The sequence below is a fragment of the Streptopelia decaocto genome (assembly GCF_964273445.1).
Source record: "Streptopelia decaocto genome assembly, chromosome: 7".
Taxonomy (NCBI): Eukaryota; Metazoa; Chordata; class Aves; order Columbiformes; family Columbidae; genus Streptopelia; species Streptopelia decaocto.
In genome coordinates this window covers 41,146,244-41,166,644 of record NC_138661.1, presented here as the reverse complement: position 1 = coordinate 41,166,644, position 20,401 = coordinate 41,146,244, and the positions used below count along the sequence as shown (strand labels likewise).

The following is a 20,401-nucleotide window of genomic DNA, read 5'->3' as shown; positions in this document are numbered from 1 at the left end:
CCATTAACTGACCTAGATACTGTATCTTCCTTTGAAGAGCTTGCTGATGAAAGCTAGACTCCCAGATTTATATCAGGCATGTCCAGCAGTATTTTTATTTTCATCGTGACAGCTCCTGAAACCTCTTTGCACATCATTCAGGCTTAATGCTTCTGAACACAAGCCATTTAACTATGCCATATGCTTTTTTCAGAGACCTAATGTTAAGCACTCAGATTTGTAAGCTTTACCCTAAGCATTCTTCCCTTCAGGCCAGGTAGAAAGGCCACTCGTTATACAGATGACGGGTTTCCTGGTGATTCTCTGTCTCTGGACCCAGCCAAAAGCATAGAATGCTGATAGTTAAACTCCAGTAATGTCTGGGTTAAATTACTTTGGTTTAACATACTTGAATCATAATGTGTTAATTCTGCAGTACTCTGTACGTTATGCTTCCTTCTCATTCCTGATATTTTATCTCCTGACAGGTATAAGACTGAAGATCAGCCCATTTGCACCTCAGATTTGGTAATGCCAGTAGATGGACGTTCCTGCTGCATTGTTTACAATTCAGAACTGGAGTGGACTGTTTTTAATTACATGCAACTTGCTGCTCTCAGGCGGAGGATGGAACTGGGTGAACTGGACAGACTGTGAATTTACTGAAAGATGCAATACACCTTTTTGTTCTTACTGCCCTTGTTTGAAGTTTGATACCAGAAATCTGATTGGCTGTAGAAGAGGGGAGGCAGAGGGAAGAGAGAGGGGTTAAAATGTTGTTGTTTAAATTCATTTTTAAAAGATACTGAGGCCAGTTCCTCATGGACAGACCCCTGGCTTTCCAGAACTCTGGTTATGGGATGTGCCAGTAGACGAGCAGGCACTTAACTATCACGGATGTTGCCATGGAAGGTGTAAAGAAAGACACATTGCTATGCAGATAATGGATACAGTATAAACGAGGTCTGAATTTTTTTCTGGGTTTAAAAGTGCCTAAAATGTGTCAAGAGAATCTAACAAGCCCAAACAGAGACTTGACTGCTCCTTTTGCAGTTACCTGAACAGTATTGGGCAGGGGTGGTTGATACTTCTGCCACACATCTATTTGGGTCTCCTCTGTCCTGCTGCATGTGCTGGAGACAGTGTAAGGGGCAAGAGAAGGAAGGAAAGAGGAATATTGAATTTATGTGTCATCTCATTTGGTGATGCTTTGGAGAACTGATTGACCCAAGCCACAATATGAGACAGAATTTTTGTGGATTTAAACATTCGAGAAGGAGAAGTTGTGATGAGGAATGTGTACTGCCTCTTCCCCATTGATAAGGAGGAGAGGCATGATCCCAGCTCTGTTTAAAGCCTTACAAATGCGTTTAAAATCAATCGGCTCCTAGAATTTATATGTGCTGAGCTGCATCAGCTGTTTTCATGCCCTTTGCACTACCAGTGATTGTGAATAGACATTACTATTTCTTCTCCTTCCTCATTCTCTCCCCACCCCTTATTTTGACATAAATTTGGGGGGTTATGTCATGTTTTTGAATTAGGTGCCACCTTCTACTGCAAGTAGTCTCAAAGTTGCAGCTGTTATTTTCTAAAGAAGTGACACCCCCAATTTCTCCATCTCTTTGCAAAACTCCAACTCCTGTCCTTCATCTCGGTTCCAAATGCCCAATAGCGAAGCACCCACTGAGATGCCCTCTGGCAAGACAGGTGGAGATTAGAGTTAGAAGGTTCAAGGCTCGTCCTGTTTCTTTCATACCCATCCACCACTACATGGAGAAGGGGAAGCTCGCCCCTGGAAACCAGGGGTGTGCAGAAGCTCTTTTCTTATATACAGACTTACAGCAATAATATCGGACACCTAATGGAAAGTGCTGTGACACTGATGAAATGAGACTGTGGCGTGGGGCAGAATGAGGAGGGAGGAAACAAGATCTCTTCGAAGAAACCTGGACCGTGCTCTCTCAGACAGCAATATTCCTGCCCTTGTAAATCCTGTTGTTGGACTAGCCCATCTACTGCCATGAACTGTGCAGACAAGACCCCTTCATAATGTCCGCTACTGACCTTCTGCTCTGACCACGTAGGACCATTGTGAAGATGACCTTCAGAAATCAATAATATGGGTTTTAGTTTGTCTGTTTGTAGTTTATTTTGAAGACTAGTATTTCAGTAATTTAAAAAAATCAGAAGCACTGAACTTTCTACTTTTTATAACATTATTTTGTATATAATGTATATTTATAATCAAAACAGAAGTGTAAATATGTTTATTACTTCTCATGTAATGTTTTTAATGTGATGACAAAGTTTGAATTTTATTTTTTTTTTCAAGCAATGAAAATACTTTCCTGCTACTACAACGTTTACTGTGGTTTGTCCTTTTACACTTCAGGTTCCATGATTCTGTGACAGCCAGGGTTATGTGAAGCCCCAGAAGTGAGCTTGTCTGCCTGCTCCCTGCAGTCAGCCCCACACTTACATTTTGCATGACAACTGCTGTCGGCTGCTTTTATAACCATTTACTGCTGTCAACAAATTTGTTCAGATGAGTGGCATTCATCTGACAGAAAAGTTATACATATTTACAGTGATATATTATATAATATTGAAATTGTATATATACAAATATATATTCTCTTGCTATGGAGTGGGACTGACCTGCCAGGGCAGTTATTTTTATTAACATTTCACTCTTCCGTGGCAACTTGTGACATGGAAAATACTGATTTAATACCATTTCAAAGTGGCTTGCGGCTTAATAAATGTGCTGGCCTGGGGCTCACTTGTAGATGATTACTATTTTTGTAATCCCATTTCTTTAAATACTTTCAGTAAGACCCAGTTTTGCCCTACTCAGGTCAGCAGCTACATCAACGCCTGCAAGATCGTGTCCTTGTTTGTTTGATTGCGATGGGTAAGACTTGTCTTTCACTTGTGGGATTAGGGGGAGTTCCAGGCTTTCTCCTCCCAAGTTCCCTATGCTGCACCAGCAGCCATGTGCTCCCAGGACATCGCAAAGTCATTATCCTCCACAGCCCTTTGGGAGGACTTCTCCACCAAAAGAAGTGTAAAAAGCACACTTGCACAAAACACTCCCAGCAGGTTTAGTAGCCTTTGAAGTGTATACATGTACAGACAATTAAGTCTCTCACTAGATCAGTCAGGTGCAATACAACCAACATCTGAATGCACAAAAGCAGAAAACTATAAGAACAGGAAACCACTGCTGCTCTATTTTAAACCCAGGCTTTTTGTTGTTGTTGTTGCTGACAAAACGCCAGAAAAGCATCTTGGTGTTGGATGCCTTTCCTATCTTTCCCCAAAATGAAATCTAACCAAAATTTGCTGGTTTAAAAAAGAAAAAAAAAAAAGCAAAACAACGAACCAACCGCAAAACCAACACTGGCATTAAAAATGCACCGTAACAAATTATTTTTACTTTGTCATTAAAATACTACAAATAATGGGTTATAAGGGTCCTTCCGAGTCTATTATAGAGATTACATAAAGACTATTTCCTTTAGATGGTTTTATTTCTCCCTCTTCAGTTCTTTTCTTAGCCAAATTAACTTTCAAATCCCAGCCAATTTCCCCAGCTACCATAAAAATAAATTTAAGATGAAACTCAGAAATAAAAAGCCACCTCCCCCTCCCCAAACATTCACCCTGTAGAGCAAATTATGAAAAACAAGCCATTGACAAAAAGCCGAGCAGATGCTCCCTGCTTGCAGTCCTTCCTCGGCAATGTGAAATAAACCCAACAGATGCCTCTCTTAATTGAGCACATGGATTACATACACACATGCACTCTGTCCTGCTTAAAACAAAACACACACAAAAATTAAACAGGAAAATAGCCAGAGAACTCTTCCCAAAGCCTAGGCAAGCAGGAATGCTAAGATCAAAAAATACTCAGCTCTTCCTGCTCAAAACTAGACAGGAAACCGTATCGGTAGACAGAAGGGAGTTGAAATCCATTAAAACCCGTGGACCTGATTATGTAGATCCCACAGGGTAAAGCAGGTACAACACATGCCTTTGTGTATCCACACAGGAGAGAGGAAAAAAAAAAAAGCATCAGCTTACAAGGAAATCTGTGAATATTTACTGGAGGCAGGACCGCACTATGCAGCTACCAGAATAGATCACAGATCCTACACAGGAAAAACAGGAGCGGTGCCTGCTTCCACACAGGAGGAGATGGAAAGCATATGTGAATCTGTGCACGTGTGCACATCCCCAAGTCCTTGCCAAAGAAGCTACAAGCAAATTAGCTGAACTCATAACATGACCTGGATCTAACCCACATCTTTGGCCAAATATTTCCTCACAGAGGGCTGCTGTGCACTGACTGCTCACCGGTCTGCCCCACCTCCCCAGCAAGTGCATCTCAGAGCCACAGTGGACAAACTCACTAGGAGGAGCTCTGAGATCCTTCTGGGCTGTAAAGACTCAAACTGAATTTCATAGATTCCTCTTGAGGACCACAGATAATGCCAGGACCATAAATGTACTCACAAATCATTACTTTTCTCATTACAAGCTTATAGAATTCTCAGACCCAACCGTACAACTGACTTCTCTCAGCATCATTTGCACCAGCTACGGCAAGATTACAGATTTGGCTCAAGAACTGCACCTAAACTTGGCTTTCAGTTTTAAAAGATTGCACAAACTCACTTAAAAGCAATGTGAGAAAATAACAGTTTTAAGAATGGACTCCTGACCCCGAGAAACTCTTTGATGTTTCCTTGTGTTAGCACCTGACAGAAGCTATTTCACAGCCATGCAGGGCACCTCAGTCTAAACAATTCTGAGCTGGATCGAGTGACAGGGGTGTTGCTCCGTGCAGTGCTTTGCTGGAGTTGTTCCACGTAGAGCTTCAGCCCGTCATCACTTACCTCTTTAAGCACTCCACTGATCAGGGGAATCGATGCCGGGATATACCCGTACCTACAGCACCCACTGGTGCTGAGACAACATGCAGCAGGACTGTGCTGATGCAAACACAGCAAAGGGCACGGAGTTCAGTTAAATTAGTGTTGATGAGGGATGCTTGTAGAAATTAAGCTTGATATAGGACGAGCCTAAAATGGGTTACAATGCAGAATGGATTTTATTATGCACAATACTTGTCCAGCAACAGCTCTCACTGTTGAAAGAGCTGATGAGAATGCCTAAATTAGTTACGGTGCAACTGCAAACATCTAGTCCAACAGATGAAACTATCTCTGTAAAAACACAGTTCAAGTATTTTCATTGCTCCCCAGTCTTTTTTTATTAGTTCGTGCTAAAGTGAGTAAGGCACAGCAGGTCACTAACAAGCCTGTACTGCAGTGGCTTAAGTGACAGTTACGTATCTATGTTTGCCGGTCATTCCCTTATCTCACATACCTGATCCACAAATACATATTGATTTTACACAGTAGATACGACACTCCCAGCACATTCTGCTGATAATCCAAACTCCTGTTGTGGAGAACTGACATAATTCAGCGGCCCTGTGCCACCCTTCACTGTTTTCATAACTTCAATTTTACAGCCTCTCTGGAAAGTCAACATCAAGATTCCTCCCCTGCTCCATACTCTGTTTAGGTTGTGCCAGCTCAGCTCCCAGGGCTCACAGGCAGTGACTGCTGGATGGTAACACCCAAAGCAGTGACATTTCTTCTTGGTCACTCTTGCTCCTGCTCTGTCTCTGCCCACTCTGCTCTCAGACCTTGTCTGGGCAAGAGCATGACTCAGCACTGTAAAACTACCCTTTCTCTTTCTCCTCCCTCCCCTGGTCTTACCACCACTGCCATCCTCACTCTTCTTCCCCTGTGCAGCTTTGGGGCATATTTCTGCAGCATGGTAGTCTGTCATGCAGCAGGGTTAGGACAGGACTCTCTGATTCACCAGGTAAACGATCATGTACAGAGCAATAATTTCAGGTGTTAGAGCAATTGTTCCATGCACAGCATTTGATTCTGGGGACCAACATGTACCTTTGCCATGAGGTGCTCCCTTCTCCACAGACAGATCAGCCATCTCCTTCAATGTGCTCTTCAGCCCTTGGGAAATGCAAAGAAGAAGACACACAACATTGATCTCCTTACAAGACTCACCCAGCAATCACTGCCACCCTGAGGTCTTCATTGCCTTCCAGCAACCCACCATGCAGGTCGCTGAGGGACTCGGTGGTGACAGGCTCTGTGCAACTCTCCAAGCTGCTGGGCTGCACCCCTGGGCAGGAAGAAAAGCAGGTAAATTTGAAAAGTGCAGGGCATGGAGTGGGCTGGAAAATAACTGCTGCTCCCCAAGTCTCCATCTCATCGTCCTCCCCTCTGACTGGGTCACTTGGGGCTTATGGTTCACATGTCATGTGAGAGGGAAGACTTGACAGCTAAGGTAAATTGAGTGGTCTGCATCTGGAGCTAACGTAACCCTGGATATTATGTGACCTGCATAAGACAGGTGATCCAAGGATGACTTTATCTCTTCCATATGCTGTAGAATAGTGATGGACTTGCCTCTCACATAGGTAGTAGTACAGTACATAACTACCACAGAGAGGCTTAATCCTTCTTCAGTACCTCTGTGGGCATCGTGCCTTTCCTCCTGCCAAGCAAGATGGAGACAGTGCTCAGGCTCTATCTGCCCCTGCAGCTGACCCACCCTGCAGGCTGCTCTGCAGGAGGACCAGATCATTCCTAGGAAGAGTCTCAAGGTACAAAACAGCACCTTGTCCATAGTCATGTTTTGCAAATACACAGATAAATGAGGAAAGCATGCAGTTGGAGAAGAGGCTGTTTGATGATGGCATCTTTTATCTGTGCTTTATGGCTTATTGAGTTGTTGCTGGCTTCACGATGTTTTATTGATTATGTTTTTAGCTAACTGCCTAGAACGTCACAAAGGCACTATGTTTGTTTTTACAAATTAAATTAAAACAACTCTTATTTAACATCCAAACAGATCTGCTGAGAGTTGGGTTTATAGCTGGAGAGGCCATCACCAACCAGAACAGGACGAACATTCCTGGCACATGCAAGAGCTCTGATGATCCCTGTGCTTGGGCACATGGCTCCCATCGTGGTTTGTGAGCAGTGTCAAAATTCCTGATGCAAATATGAAACACTGTGAATGTGAGATTCCTTTTCACTGTTTAATATTTGCCTTACATTTTCTGCTTTGGCAGAAAATGCCGAACTATTGCCAAAGCATTTTTGTTCCTGTCCATAAACTCACTTGCTCTCTGGAAGATTGTCAGCAAAGAAACACAAGACAATCTCTACAAAATGTATTGGAGGAGGGGGGTTGCAGAACACACACAGGACAAAAGTGTGATAATTACAGAAGTAGTGGCCTTGCTCTAATCCATTCTTTCAGTTCAGCACACTGCGTCCTGGTGTTACTTGTTCATCAATAACTTCTCCTCCTCTTCTGTCTCCTTATAGCACAGAGGCTCTTTTCTTCCTCCAGACCCCCTCCCTTCATTAAGATTACACGGATTTTTCACTCTGTCAATGGTATGTAAGTTTTGTCATAAGTTGCTTAGGAGGAGGTTTTCGAAGTTCTCCAAAACCCCAGATACAATCACAGCGCATGGCCAGGTTTCTGGAGACAGAGTTCACACACAGGAATAGGTAGAAATGCCCATGTGCTTACCATTATGAAAATTGCCTTTTTTTTTTTAATGGAGACAGCGAAGTTAAGAAGCCCTTACATCAGATACACATTTTTCATATGCAGCAAGGAAGGATTTCCTTGCTATTCTGGCAGTTGCTCCACAAACTGCTCTCAGTCATCTTCAGCAGATGCAGGTTCCTCTCACCTCACCGCAGCCATCCAAGCGTGAAGCATCTTGTTTAAGCCAACCATGCAGCTTATCTAGGGTTCACAGAGAAAGGTGGGCCCTTCCAGCATTCTCCCGTGGAGAGGCACCTGAAGTGACTGAGAGCAAAGGGTGGCTCTTGGAAGGGCCAACACCACTAACTGAAACCTGACAACTACCTTTAAGATGGTTCGGGTTGTGCAAGAGGCATCCTTAGGTGTGAATGTGAGGAGCAGGCAATGGTCCTCTGAAGGGAGCGAGACATGGATGCTTAACCCCTACTTTTCCTTGAGAAAGCCTCCCCTTTGACCACTGCCTGTTCCCCTCTCCTGACACAGGAGATGCCATTAATAATCCAGGATGGCATTAATAATGCTAACATGACTCAGAAGGATGCTGCAAGGGCTCATTCATCTCCTTCAGAGTCCTCACAGCTGCAGAAGTGCAAATAAACCTTTACCAGCCTGGTGTTACTATTTAAATAGCCACTCAGCATAAACAGCATCTGGGCAAAGCAGGCAGGACGGAGGCAGACATGGCCTCGCCACCTCCCCTCACAGGGCAGCAGCGCTTTCCTTGAGTTTGCGCTCAAAGCGGCCACGTTGTGCTGCCATCATCGCTTCCTGTTTGTTACCTCGTGACACCATTTCCTGCTTCCTGCCCGATTACGACCATGCCAACTGTTTTTCCCAAGCCTGAACCAGCTTCCCAGCACCCCCCTTTTTGGCTCACGCAAAAATACCACCATGGACACAGGCCTGGTGGCGGGCGTGCTGCTGGCTGCCACGTGAAGCACAGCTCCCTCCCTCCACCGGCACTTTCCATGCTTGGGTGTTCAGTCCCAAGCAAATCTCACATACTCTGTAAAATAAATGAGGTGCTGGCAACTCCTGGGGTTTGACTACAAGTAAGCACATGGCAGCATGGTGCCCTGTAACATGGGAGGGAGGTGGACAGAGAAGGCGATGATCTGAGGGACATGTATGTCACAGGGCTTTCCATTTACTCAGCAACCCAGCGCTGTGCTGGCTAAAGCAAATGCAGTGGGAAAACACATTAAGGCATCAAAGTACAGGGAATTAATGTGGTATCCAGTAGCTAGTCCCGGTGATTCATCACCGTCACAGCAGACACTTTCATAGCTCAGTTTGCTTTCAGCATCCAGCCACTTCTGGTTATGTCTTTCTCTGCTCTATTTAGGGCCTTTTAGCATGTGGTATTTTCTCTCAGTACTTGTACTGTTTCAGCACCTGAGGCAGCTGAGCTGTTTCAGTCTCTCCCTGAACATCAGAATCTGTAACTCTGAGGTGAGCTGCCTGGTTCTGGTGGGAGGAACAACTTCTCCTCCTACTCTCTACACCCTTGTTTAAGCACTCAAGGACCATGTGGACCCACAAAAGGATCCCTTTCCTAAACCCCTGGAAGACTGAGGTTTTCTTACCAGTCATATGATGGTGTATCTGAAGTCCTAACAGGATCCTGTAGAGAAGGCTGGCAGAAAGCAAACACTCTACATTTCGATTTTTAAAGGGCTGGGGGGTAGGACACACGGAAGAGCAACCTGCATTTAATAGTTGTTCACAGTAAAGCATGCAGGAGCTTCCTAGGAGCTGTTACGTAGCTCCAGTCCCTGCTTTTCCCTGCTCTCCTGGAGTCACAGTATCACAGTATCACAATATGTTTGGGATTGGAAGGGACCTCAAAAGATCATCTAGTCCAATCCCCCTGCTGGAGCAGGAACGCCTAAATGAGGTCACACAGGAACATGTCCAGGCGGGTTTTGAATGTCTCCAGAGAAGGAGACTCCACAATCTCTCTGGGCAGCCTGTTCCAGTGTCTGTCACCCTTACTGAGAAGAAGTTTTTTCTCAAATTTAAGTGGAACCTCTTGTGTTCCAGCTTGATCCCATTACCCCTTGTCCTATCATTGTTTGCCACTGAGAAGAGCCTGGCTCCATCCTCATGGCACTCACCCTTTATATATTTATAAACATTAATAAGGTCCCCCCTTAGTCTCCTCTTCTCCAAACTAAAGAGACCCAGCTCCCTCAGCCTTTCTTCATAAGGGAGATGCTCCACTCCCTTAATCATCTTTGTTGCCCTATGCTGGACCCTCTCCAGCAGTTCCCTGTCCTTCTTGAACTGAGGGGCCCAGAACTGGACACAATATTCCAGATGTGGTCTCACCAGGGCGGAGTAGAGGGGAAGGAGGACCTCTCTCGATCTACTAACCACCCCCCTTCAATACACCCCAGGATGCCATTGGCCTTCCTGGCCACAAGGGCACAGTGCTGGCTCATGGTCATCCTGTTGTCCACCAGGACCCCCAGGTCCCTTTCCCCTACACTGCTCTCTAATATGTAATTTCCCAACCTATACTGGAACCTGGGGTTGTTCCTGCCCAGATGCAGGACTCTACACTTTCCCTTGTTAAATTTCATTAGGTTATTCCCCGCCCAACTCTCCAGCCTGTCCAGGTCCCGCTGGATGGCAGCACAGCCTTCTGGCGTGTCAGCCACTCCTCCCACCAAATCAGTCACCACCAAATAACCTGTCACAGCTAGATTAAGTGAATCCTCTTTAGCATCCAGTACCCATTTGAGGGCTTGACCCAGCTAATACATATTACCAGTTACTTACTGAGTCAGGTCACTACCTTTCAAATAAGGAGAAAAATAAATAGCCTTTCCAGACATATGCCAGAGTCACGTGCCTATTTAAGCTTAGCAGAATGCCAGTGAAACCATGAGCTGGCACTTTATTTCCTCACATCTCACGTACAGTAGGAAAAGAAAAAAACGTACCCCGTTCCTTCACCTTTTGCCTGTCCTATTTAAATTGTAAACTATTCGAGGAAGGAAATGTCCTTTGCTGCAGTTTTCATAATATTCAGGTGCTTCTGAGATGCAGCACAGGAAAGACCCTGGACATCCTGAACTGCAGAATGAAGACAGCAAAGTGGCAATAACTGAGCTATGACCAAAAAACAATGGAAACTGATTTCCCTATCTGACCCTAAATGAACATGACATATGCATGCTTTGAACTAGCTGTTTTCTTACTAAAACACAAGGAAATGAGAGTATACCACTATTAGTGGTCTGATGGTAGCACACAGCTTTATGACTTCCATTTGAGTGCATTTGTCAGAAATCTGAGCAAAGTAGCAGGGCATTTTCTGGACATTAACTTCGTTATGGACCCTACCTTGAGTAACTGTGGAGCATGATGCTGGCAACAGGCTGGAGAGGAACAGATCATACCACGCGAATCCAAACTGGCAACATGTAGGAGTGGGTGAGAGCTCTGGTGTTGAAGCAGCTCTTACCATACATCAGCTATTGCTCTCGCATTTTATCTTTGGAAAGCCAAGTACGTCCACCTGTGCCGGGGGACAGGGAGAGCAGCAGGAAAGGGGAATAAGTATTTGCACCAGTTCCAAAAGCCTCACACACGCATGTGCACACACATTCCCTCGGAGCCAGAATTGAGCATCCCTGACCCACGCTGCATAGCCAGCAGAGGTCTGTAGGGTAGCCACAGGCTGAGACGGCAGCTCAGAGGCTGTGAGGACAGCTCGGAGGCTGTGAAGGTCCAGGATAGGCGGCAGACTGTGTCTGCCCATCACAAGAGGCATCTTAGCTGAATAGCTCTGTCAGAGAGTCTTGTAAGAGAAGACACAGCAGTGCTTTGTCATCGTGCACTCTGCTTAGTGAGGGATAGAGCTGTGAGGCAAACAGAGAGTAAATAGTCCTGTGCTGCATGGCCACAGGCTTGTACTGTTGCTGTGAGCAAGTTTTGTGGCAGCAGGGAAAGTTTACTAATGTGGAGACTATGGGTGCATTTTTGCACGGTCACAGATTGAAGAAGTCTGGCCAAAATACTTTTTTAACAGAGTTAGAAGGTTTTGCACAGCTCTGGGACAGAAACAGCAAGGTCACAAGTGTCCCTGTAAATAAGAAAACTGTATCACCATGGGAAGTGCACTGAGGCATTGCAAAATGCTGTCTGGAAGGATAGTTGCCAGGTTGGAGCCAGGTTGGAGTCACCGGAAGAGGGTTGATGGCACTGAAACCCACTCCACAGCGTGGGTGAGGTACAAGAATGGGCCCCTGCAGCCAAAGGAGGCAACTTGGGCATTTCCAATGAGACTGTAACCTAATGCCCTTTCCTGCAGCTGTAAGAAATGGAAGAAACTCCACCCTTAGAGAAACCCACAGAGATCGGGGAATTTATACCCTGGCCTTCAGTGACTTATTGTTGCATGGCACATGATGCAGCACACCAGGTAACACACATTAAGTCAGTGCCAGGGTTCAGTGCCAGGAAGGGCATCTCTCTGACAGTCACTGTTCACGTTTCAGCTTCAGACTGTGGCTCTGCACAAGGGGCAGCAGGAAACAGCATCGTTTCCCCTTAGTATCAGATTTCCACCCCAGGACCCTCCTCCACTCTGCTCCCCCAGTCACAAGCGGGATTCCTGGGCTGCAGCTGTCACACCAGGAGGAGCTTTTCGGTGGCAACAAACAAGATAACAGAGGAAGAGGCCTGTGTGGAAGACACCACATTGTATCTCTCCCCAGCCTGCTATCACAAAACTGACTGAAAATAGCTGGACTAGAAGGCTGTGGAGCAGCCACCCTCTGGTCTGTGCTTTGAGGGGGCAGAAAGCTTTCTGGTTTTCTCAGTTGTCTCATTGGTTTAGGAGACACCTGTACATGTGGCCATGTGGCTCAGCAGCATCAGTGGGGTCCCTGGTACCCAGCTCCAGCTGCCTGTGGCAGCCTCCACCTCGCAGCCTTGGGTTTCTTCCTGTTCATTAACATGTCAATATTTAATCACCGCCACAGGGCACAAAGGAAGAGGGGCCAGGGCTTTTGCAGGTTTCCAGGAGAGGCAGCACGGGTGTCAATGGGACCACAGGCTCAAAAGCCTGGCTCCCAAGGCAGCTTGAAGGTGGGTGGGGAAAGCAGGCCATGTGCTTCTCTGGGTTTGCTTGAAGATGTCACCATGTCCCCTGAGACACCAGCATGGTCACTTCTGCAGCATTGATGTTTTGGAGTATGGCTGGTTGGCTTTTGATTTATTTTTCTCAGGCTCGCACTCACGCTAGAAATTATACCAGTGAAGGGGCATTTAGAGTATTTTAAGGGATATTTGCAAGTCTACAATACAAGGCATCAGCATGTCATGGCAAGCAGCTGCATTGTGCACACTTACTTTGAAGAGGATTCCTCACTGTCCACCTCTGCTCTTCTTTCACTCCAGCTCCCATTTCATTTCTTCAGGCCCTGCCACCTCCTTCCTGAGAATAATGAACTGCAGCTCTCCAAGCTTTCACTTTCCAGAGAGGCAAATGGCATGCAAGGAATGGATGTGCAACCACACAGGATACCACAGGCAAAGACCCCACACCAGACTCGCAGAGATCAGCAATTTCACAGAAAGGTGGATGCCACCCTTTATACCTTTCTCACCTAATTGTTCACTTCCATAAACACCACCTTCATCCTAATGCTGTTAGTCCAGCCACCCCGCTGTGTCCTGTGGCCGTTAATGCCGCAGGGCTGCAGTTGCCAAATGAAAGGGAACATGTCTTTATGCAAGCACACACCTGTCTTGAGGGTGCTGAATAGCCCCAGCTGTAATTTTCTAGGGCTGGATGATTAGGTCCAAAATGCCTTTGCAGTAACCTGGGCAGTATTTGATGCACACATCTTGTGTTTTCCTCTTGTTCTCTGTTTTTTTAATATATAAAAAGCATTGCTGAACAGTTGCAGCATGCAGTTTTCCTATAACCGGGATGAAGCATGTTCTGGAGTGTGAAGAAAGCTTGTGCTAATAGTACAAAGAACAAGTGCTGATGAGACCTGGAGCTCATTTTTTATTTCTGAGCCAGCTTTCCTACTAATGTAACTGTACTGACTCCAACAGAGTTACATAGGCATAAATCCGGATCACAGAAATTCAGGGTAAGGCAGCTATTCCCTCCCTCCTCTCCCAGCTCCTACTGTTCTGGCTCTGCAAACCTTGCCCTTCCTCTGTCCCTCACATTCTCTATCAGGTATCACTGTGGGTTACAGCAGGTGTTTGTACAGTGCTTTGGGATCCTCTGTCAGTGGAGGCCACGTTACCATTAAAGACAAACACCTCTCCTCAGTTCTGCCCTCCACCTTGCTGTCACTGTCACCTTGCAGGATGTGTCCAAGTGAATGGCACAGTTCCTAGACTGACACAAGCTGAAGGAAATACTGAGAGCCTCCTTCTGGCTGCAAAACCATACTGCCAGAGCAGATTGCCTGTCCAAAGAGGTGCTACCACACCATGGCGCTGTGGGTCCTATAGGCACTCCAGTTCTCCCACTCTAGCTGAAAAACATTTATACTGAGGAGACAAAAGAATTAAGAGAAAATAAGAAGGGTTGGCCTTTACCTGGTGCTCCACTGGGTTCAAAAGGTTTCAGCATGAGTTCATTTTTTGCCTCTTCCTCCCTCCATCTCAAAAAAAAGGACTCAAGATCCTCACACAGGTATTTTCACATGTAACACAGACATCTTCATAAAAGAGACACAAGCCATGCCATGGAGGACTGTTTCAGTGCATGGCCATTTCTGCTTGCCTGGCAGGTGAGACACACACAGGTTTCCCACTCACAACTACCTCCTTCAGGAAACAGTTAAGCTTTCACTGACATTTTCCTCTGGGGCTGTGGGGACTGCTCAGGGGATGAGACAATGTACAACTTAGCACTGCTAGGCGTCACATGAGTCTTTTGAATAAGTCTGTGAGGAATTCACTCTTCAGCTCATAATTAAGTGTATTATATCTTTATTACTGGTGTACTGTGGGTTTCCAACAGGCCATTGTCACTGCCACAGGACTTAGGCTCTTCAAATCACTATGAATGCCGTACAGAGACAGCAAGGTCTCCTGCGCAGCTCCTGCTGGGATTCTCCAAGCACAAGTCACTGCTCGGTACATGATCAGCTCTCTACTTCCAATGTTCACTTAAACATTTATCTGCCATAAAGGATGTTCACAGGGTAAAGGGAGACACCATCTTTCCCAGCTACAACTTACCATGGACACGGTGCAATAAATAGGTATTTCTTGGAGAGCACTCCAAGGCTAGAGCAAGAAAAGTGGATGAGATGCACAGCAGAAGGATATTTTGTGGTTGTCATTGTTTTATGTTTTGTTTTTCTTTTTAATTAATATTTCATTACTTCCATGCTTCCTCTTTATATTCCAGGTCAGCAGCTGATCGTGAAGTTTGAGAACGACTATGAAGGATGAACTCTTACGCTTTTCAGACCACAGAGGAGTTCACTTTTGATCTCTTTAAACCTACTCACTGTCACTTTCTTGCAGAGAAATTCCTACTAGCTCACGATGACATTCCTGCCAGACTCTGAATGTCATCATATGGAGATCTGCTCCCACACAGAAGGGTGCAGAAAAGATGATGTGCTAATGAGCTACCTTCTTATCCCTGCTGTCAGTTCAGTGACTCTCCCTCCTCCTCTTCCCTTCCCCTGAACCGCAAATGTAATTGCTTTCCCGCAGCACTGCAAAGAGCCCAGTCCATCTGCAACTCTGGAATCCCTCCAGAGGGCAAAGTCTTGGTTTTGCACTTCAAATTATCTTGTCTTTTCTCTAGAGAAGAAGGCAGGAAATTCCAACCAGGGCACTGATACAGCCAGACTGAGCAGTTGAAATGAGGCCAGCATGCCTTTTGCCATCAGACTACCCAGGCTGTTCTCCTGCCAGCGCCCAGCAGGCCAGGGCAGGCCTGTTGCCACCATGTCACTAATAGTGTCATTCTGCTTGGCAGTGCACCTTGTGCCTCTGAGCCTGCTCCCCTCATGCCTTTCTCAATACATTACCCAGTGCCCAGCAAGCTGTGGAACATCTAACACTTAACTCATCTCCCATGTTCCATAAGGAACTTCACAATTTCTGCATGCACAGGGCTCAGATGCAGGCAAACAGGATACTCTGACATCACTCACACCAGTTGCCACTTAAATTTGGCAAAGCCACTTTCCCCTCCCACTCTTCCTAGGTGCAGAGTGGGGTTAACACTCATCTGCCTCTGAGAGGGATAGTTAGCCCCAATTAGCTGGAGTAAGACGAGTTCTGCGCATTACTAGAGGACACTGATGCAATGTCTGAGCCTGCTCAGGCAAGAGGTATGCTCAGGCTAGAGGCAATGAATACAGCGAGGTTGGTGCCATGGTTCCATGGTACTTGTGGTCTACTGAAGGCATAAAATCATTTCAGGTGTCATGGTTATCGGCATCTTTCACATCATCTCTCCATACACAGATTAGACTTGCTGAGAGGCAAATGGTTCTGCTTAGGGTCCTTGGAAATGAATGAGGAAAATTAAAGGTTAGCAGAGGAAAAAAAAAAACTGGTAAGTGAGAACCCTGCACGGGAAGCAGAGCAATTTGCCAGCTCAGTTTTCTTAAACGATTCATAGGTACAACATTTGACAAAGAACAGTATATGAGCAGTTGTTTTAAATTCTCTCATATAGAGGCAACATACCAGGAAAAAGATTTGTCAATAAAAAATTGATGAAAACCAACAATGCTCTCAAACTGTGTTTGTCCCCAGCTCCCTTGTTTATGAAATCTATGCCAGCCTTTTTTAGCTTTTTCAGTTTAAAGGGTCATATTGAGAGCTCAATGCTGTTTTCTGCCCTGCCATTGTCTCTCAGTTTTTCACTTATAGCTGCTTTTTTGACTAGCCTGGTCACAGAGTATGAAATTATTTGTTTTCACATCTACTGCACTAGGTTCTCAGCAAACAGCACAAAAAAGCAGAGGGATTCGGCTTGTAACTATTTTGATCCAATGCCTTCTGGGAAAAGGCACATGTAGCTACCAGCTGGCCTTCCCACATTGATTTCTCCCACTTTAGGGCTCTTTAAATGTTCTTCACTGCTAATGCTCAGCCATCTGATGCAACCTTTGCTACATATATCACCAATACTGCAACATGCCACAATGACCCTTCCGCTCAGGTACTGAGTCCTCTCGCCTCACAGTGCATTCCAGCATGAGCAATATGGAAAACACGAAGTTATTGCACAACCATACCATGACACCTTTCTTCCATTACCGCCAGCACAGCGCCTTGCAATTCCTTTTTAATTGCTCTCATAATCTTCCTCTACCACATATATAACTAAAGAATATCCAAAAATAGCTCAAGGAAAATAGGCAAATTCTGTTATGGGAAAGTGGCTGAAGTTCAACAGAGAGTTTACTTCTCAGGCAGAAGGTTTCACAGAGGATGCTATGGAGTCTAGTTTTGACCCTTCTTTGATGCAGAACTCATTATCATGACAGATCTAGAAGACCTCGCTTCAGCTGATATTTGAAAGAAGACGCACGACAGAACTACGTTTATGTTCAACATGCACCAAAATCACCCTGGTTTGAAGGGAGGAAGAGACCCAGTTCTTGGCTTAGATTTGCTCTCTCCTTGTATCACTTGACTGCAAGAAGTGCAGTATGTAGGCTTTGCATTAGATGAATTACATCCACCACTGCTTTGGGCCACTTGATCACCTTGCAGCAAAATCGAAGTCCTTCCTGCACTTGCATTTAACCTGCCTATCCATATATCCATCCACAATTACTTACTCATAGCCAAACCCTTGACATGAAGGAGCTGTTTGCTCCCCTCCCCTCTGTCTGCTCACCCATGGAAATCCGAGGGCTAAGAAATCCCAGGGCTCTGCTGTGCTGCTTTGCACTACGTGGCAGTACCAACTTGGAAAGTTTAATGAGGCAGCTAAGGGGCAAGATGAATGCTTGGAGGTAAGTTTGCTTGCCCTGCTCATTTAGGCCAAAATGTATACGCTCAACTCTTCCAGCAAGTCTGGAGAGGCAGTGAGTACAAGCTGAGACAGACTGAGTGTGGTGAACTTTCCCACCAGCTTCATCTAGAAGACAACAGCCATCCACAGCCTTTGTTCAAAGAGATTTCATAATTATAGGCTCCCATTTCAGTACAGAAGGTAATGAAGCAGGGGATAGGAGTAGGCGGCCAAAGAGTAAACTAGAGATGCAGCATTAAATGGTCCCTGGACAACAGTTTGATCACCTTGGCCATCTCCAGGATTGTCGAGAAAAGGTGCTGGCAGATTTGGAGGGATTCTTCATACCTCTGACTCTGAAGACACCTGTTATGCATAGACTCACTCAAATTAAAGGAATCACTAACTGCTTGATCTTAAGCACATGATTAAGTTCAGCATCAACTGATTTAAACACATTCTTAACAGTCTTCACCCAGGAACCACTGATAATTTTGATCAAGTCTTGCTTTGGTAAGATACTTATTTTCTTGTGTAAGCTTTAAAACATAAGGGGGTCTTATCTTGACAATATCTGCGCAGAAGGCCAGTCCATGAGTAGGCAGAACAGTGACTGTCCATTCCTGTTGGAAGCAGGTGAATATGGAATAAAGCTAAAGATTTTGGCATTAGCATGCAGTAACAGAGTTTAGGAATAAGCCTCCACCCACCAAGATCCTAAAGAGCAGAACAGTCCTGTCCTCTCACCCTGCATCCACCTCCACACGAAGCCCTTCTTCCCTGGGCAGTGCCCAGGTGCTCCAGCTGACATGGCAAGCAACCTGCTGCCAGAGGCTGGGGCTCGACAGGTCCTGGGGTCTGGTAGCCAAGCGCTATGGGATTGGAGGCTGTGAGATTAGAGAGCAATTTTAAAAAGAGGAAACAATTATCCTAAAGAACCACTAGCCTCTTAAAGGGCTACAAGGCAATAGCCTTCATATCTTAGCTGGCATTGATTTCCTAAAATGGGACTTCTACTAGAGAAACCTAACATATATTGGAAAGCCCCCATTGCACTGCAACATGACATGTTGTATGCCACAAAATTAAGAAGTGGTTGTGCATGTCCCAGCACTGTCGAGAGCAATTTCACATTCATCAGAACCCGGAATGCAAGCAGCCCTACAACCACTTTGTTATGATTGTCTGGGGGCTATGGGGTGAGAGTTTATTTATATTCTTACATGGACTCAAGGAACTGGCTTCTATCCCATGCACACAGGTAACAGGGCAGAGAGTCTCTCCCTAACAGTGCAATCTGTACCAAGGTGAGGTTCATGCATCTTTGAGGGTTTGAGATACATGTGTTAGCTGAGAGTTCTGAAATCTTATATGAAGGATACCATCAAGGGAACATTTCAAGGCTTTTCCTTGAAACGAGAGGAGGAAAATACCTATAAAAAAAAGCTGAGGTTGTCAGCTGCTGTCCTGGCACCAGTCTAGTGTTCCCACCTCACAAAAATCTGGCAGTGCTCCCCTTGGCCTGGTGTAACCTCAGGCTAAGTGTAACATCGGAGTTAGTAAACAGGTGGTGACGATGCCTCTGCTTGTGTACAACATTCCAGTCCAATCACTACATCATGTACCAATCACTCAGGTTATGACTTTGATATTCCACTGACACCAGTCACCAGCCTCCAGCGTCCGTGCGAGCAGCGTGCCCGCAGCTTCAGCCCGCCACCGGAGAAGATACCCCATAGTCAGCACCATACACCTCACTGCCAGATCCCATGCTGGCCATTAAACAGGGAGGGTGCCCTGGTAAAATCTGGATGCAGATTCATCCAAACTACATCACATTTCACCCTGTGTTGTTATGACTGCTGGGTGGCTCTGGGCAATGAGTGCTACAGATGAGCTACAGGTGGAATTACTTATGCAGATTACTTGCAAAAAGCACATAAGCCATATGAACCTCACTTCTCCCTCTTCTCCACCTCCTCTCAAAAAAGTCTTGTTGCTTTCAAGAGCCCAATAGGACCAGATGTCTGTATCCCACACTACCCTTGACTCCAGACAAGGCAGATAAACTGCACTTACATTCCAATCTGGTGACATTGTCACTATCACCACGCACAGACAGATGTAACTAAGCAGGGTATTTGGCAATGGGAAGATACCACAGCACCTCAAACTACTGAAGAGCTGCTGAGAGCTGACTTTAGAGGGGGAAGAGAAACGAGGAAAACTCTGTCCTTAGTATGAATAGATGAACTCCCAAATTCAGCATGGCTAAGTTTAGCTTCTGCTCTTAGGTCAGTTTCAAAAAGCTCAGTATGTAGCAGAGCCTGAGATAAGATAAAGTTAGGAGCATGAGAAGAATTAAAATCTGCAATGGAGAGATGTCATGGCAGAGCTGGAAAAGGCTAGTGCCAGGTCAGGTTCAATAGCAAAACCAGAGCAGCTGAAGAAAAACAATCTCATAGGGAATATGGATGGATAAGAGTCAGCCAAGAGAGGAGCAACGCCAAGACATGGTCAGTTAGTGCAGGAAAAAGTTCAGACTATGCCACTGCAGATACATGCATGGAGGAGTGACCCAAGCAGACATGAGAGTTGGCTAACAGTAAATACCTTGTTCTCTGAACACTGGATGCTGTTTTCAGTCACAGGAATTAAAACACTGGCAAAGCATGACAGTTCTTGATGGAGCAGAACTCTATTTGCTGGTGCCCACAGGCTATTGATAGCTGAGGAACTCCTAGGTGGAACTCAGTGCCTTCACTAGTGATC

At 45.5% G+C, this 20,401-nt stretch overlaps 2 protein-coding genes across 12 annotated transcripts in view; one reads left to right on the top strand and one right to left on the bottom strand.

The window, feature by feature from the left end:
• Nucleotides 1–2,336, top strand: part of DLL4 (delta like canonical Notch ligand 4) — a gene marked incomplete at its 3' end in the record, with an annotated part of 13,176 nt that extends 10,840 nt beyond the window's left edge. Inside the window, exon 12 of the mRNA XM_082057926.1 lies at nt 468–2,336. Within this exon, the coding sequence (XP_081914052.1) occupies nt 468–473 (6 nt within the window). The remainder of the gene's footprint in view (nt 1–467) is intronic.
• LOC309442260 (uncharacterized protein) overlaps nt 1–20,401 on the bottom strand; it is a 26,512-nt gene extending 6,111 nt beyond the window's left edge. For 2 of the 11 annotated variants that reach the window (XR_014184568.1, XR_014184574.1), the window contains exons 1-3: nt 20,243–20,401; nt 6,139–6,207; nt 5,970–6,035 (exon numbers count right to left, since the gene is read on the bottom strand). Coding sequence is in view for 2 of the 11 variants with exons in the window: in XM_082057931.1 (XP_081914057.1) it covers nt 6,090–6,207; nt 11,005–11,128 (242 nt within the window). In the remaining 9 variants the exon portion in view is untranslated. Of the gene's footprint in view, nt 1–5,969; nt 6,036–6,089; nt 6,208–11,004; nt 11,180–13,017; nt 13,103–14,229; nt 14,306–20,242 lie in introns of those variants that run through there. The other 9 variants (XM_082057931.1, XM_082057930.1, XR_014184569.1 and 6 more) reach the window with 8 other exon arrangements.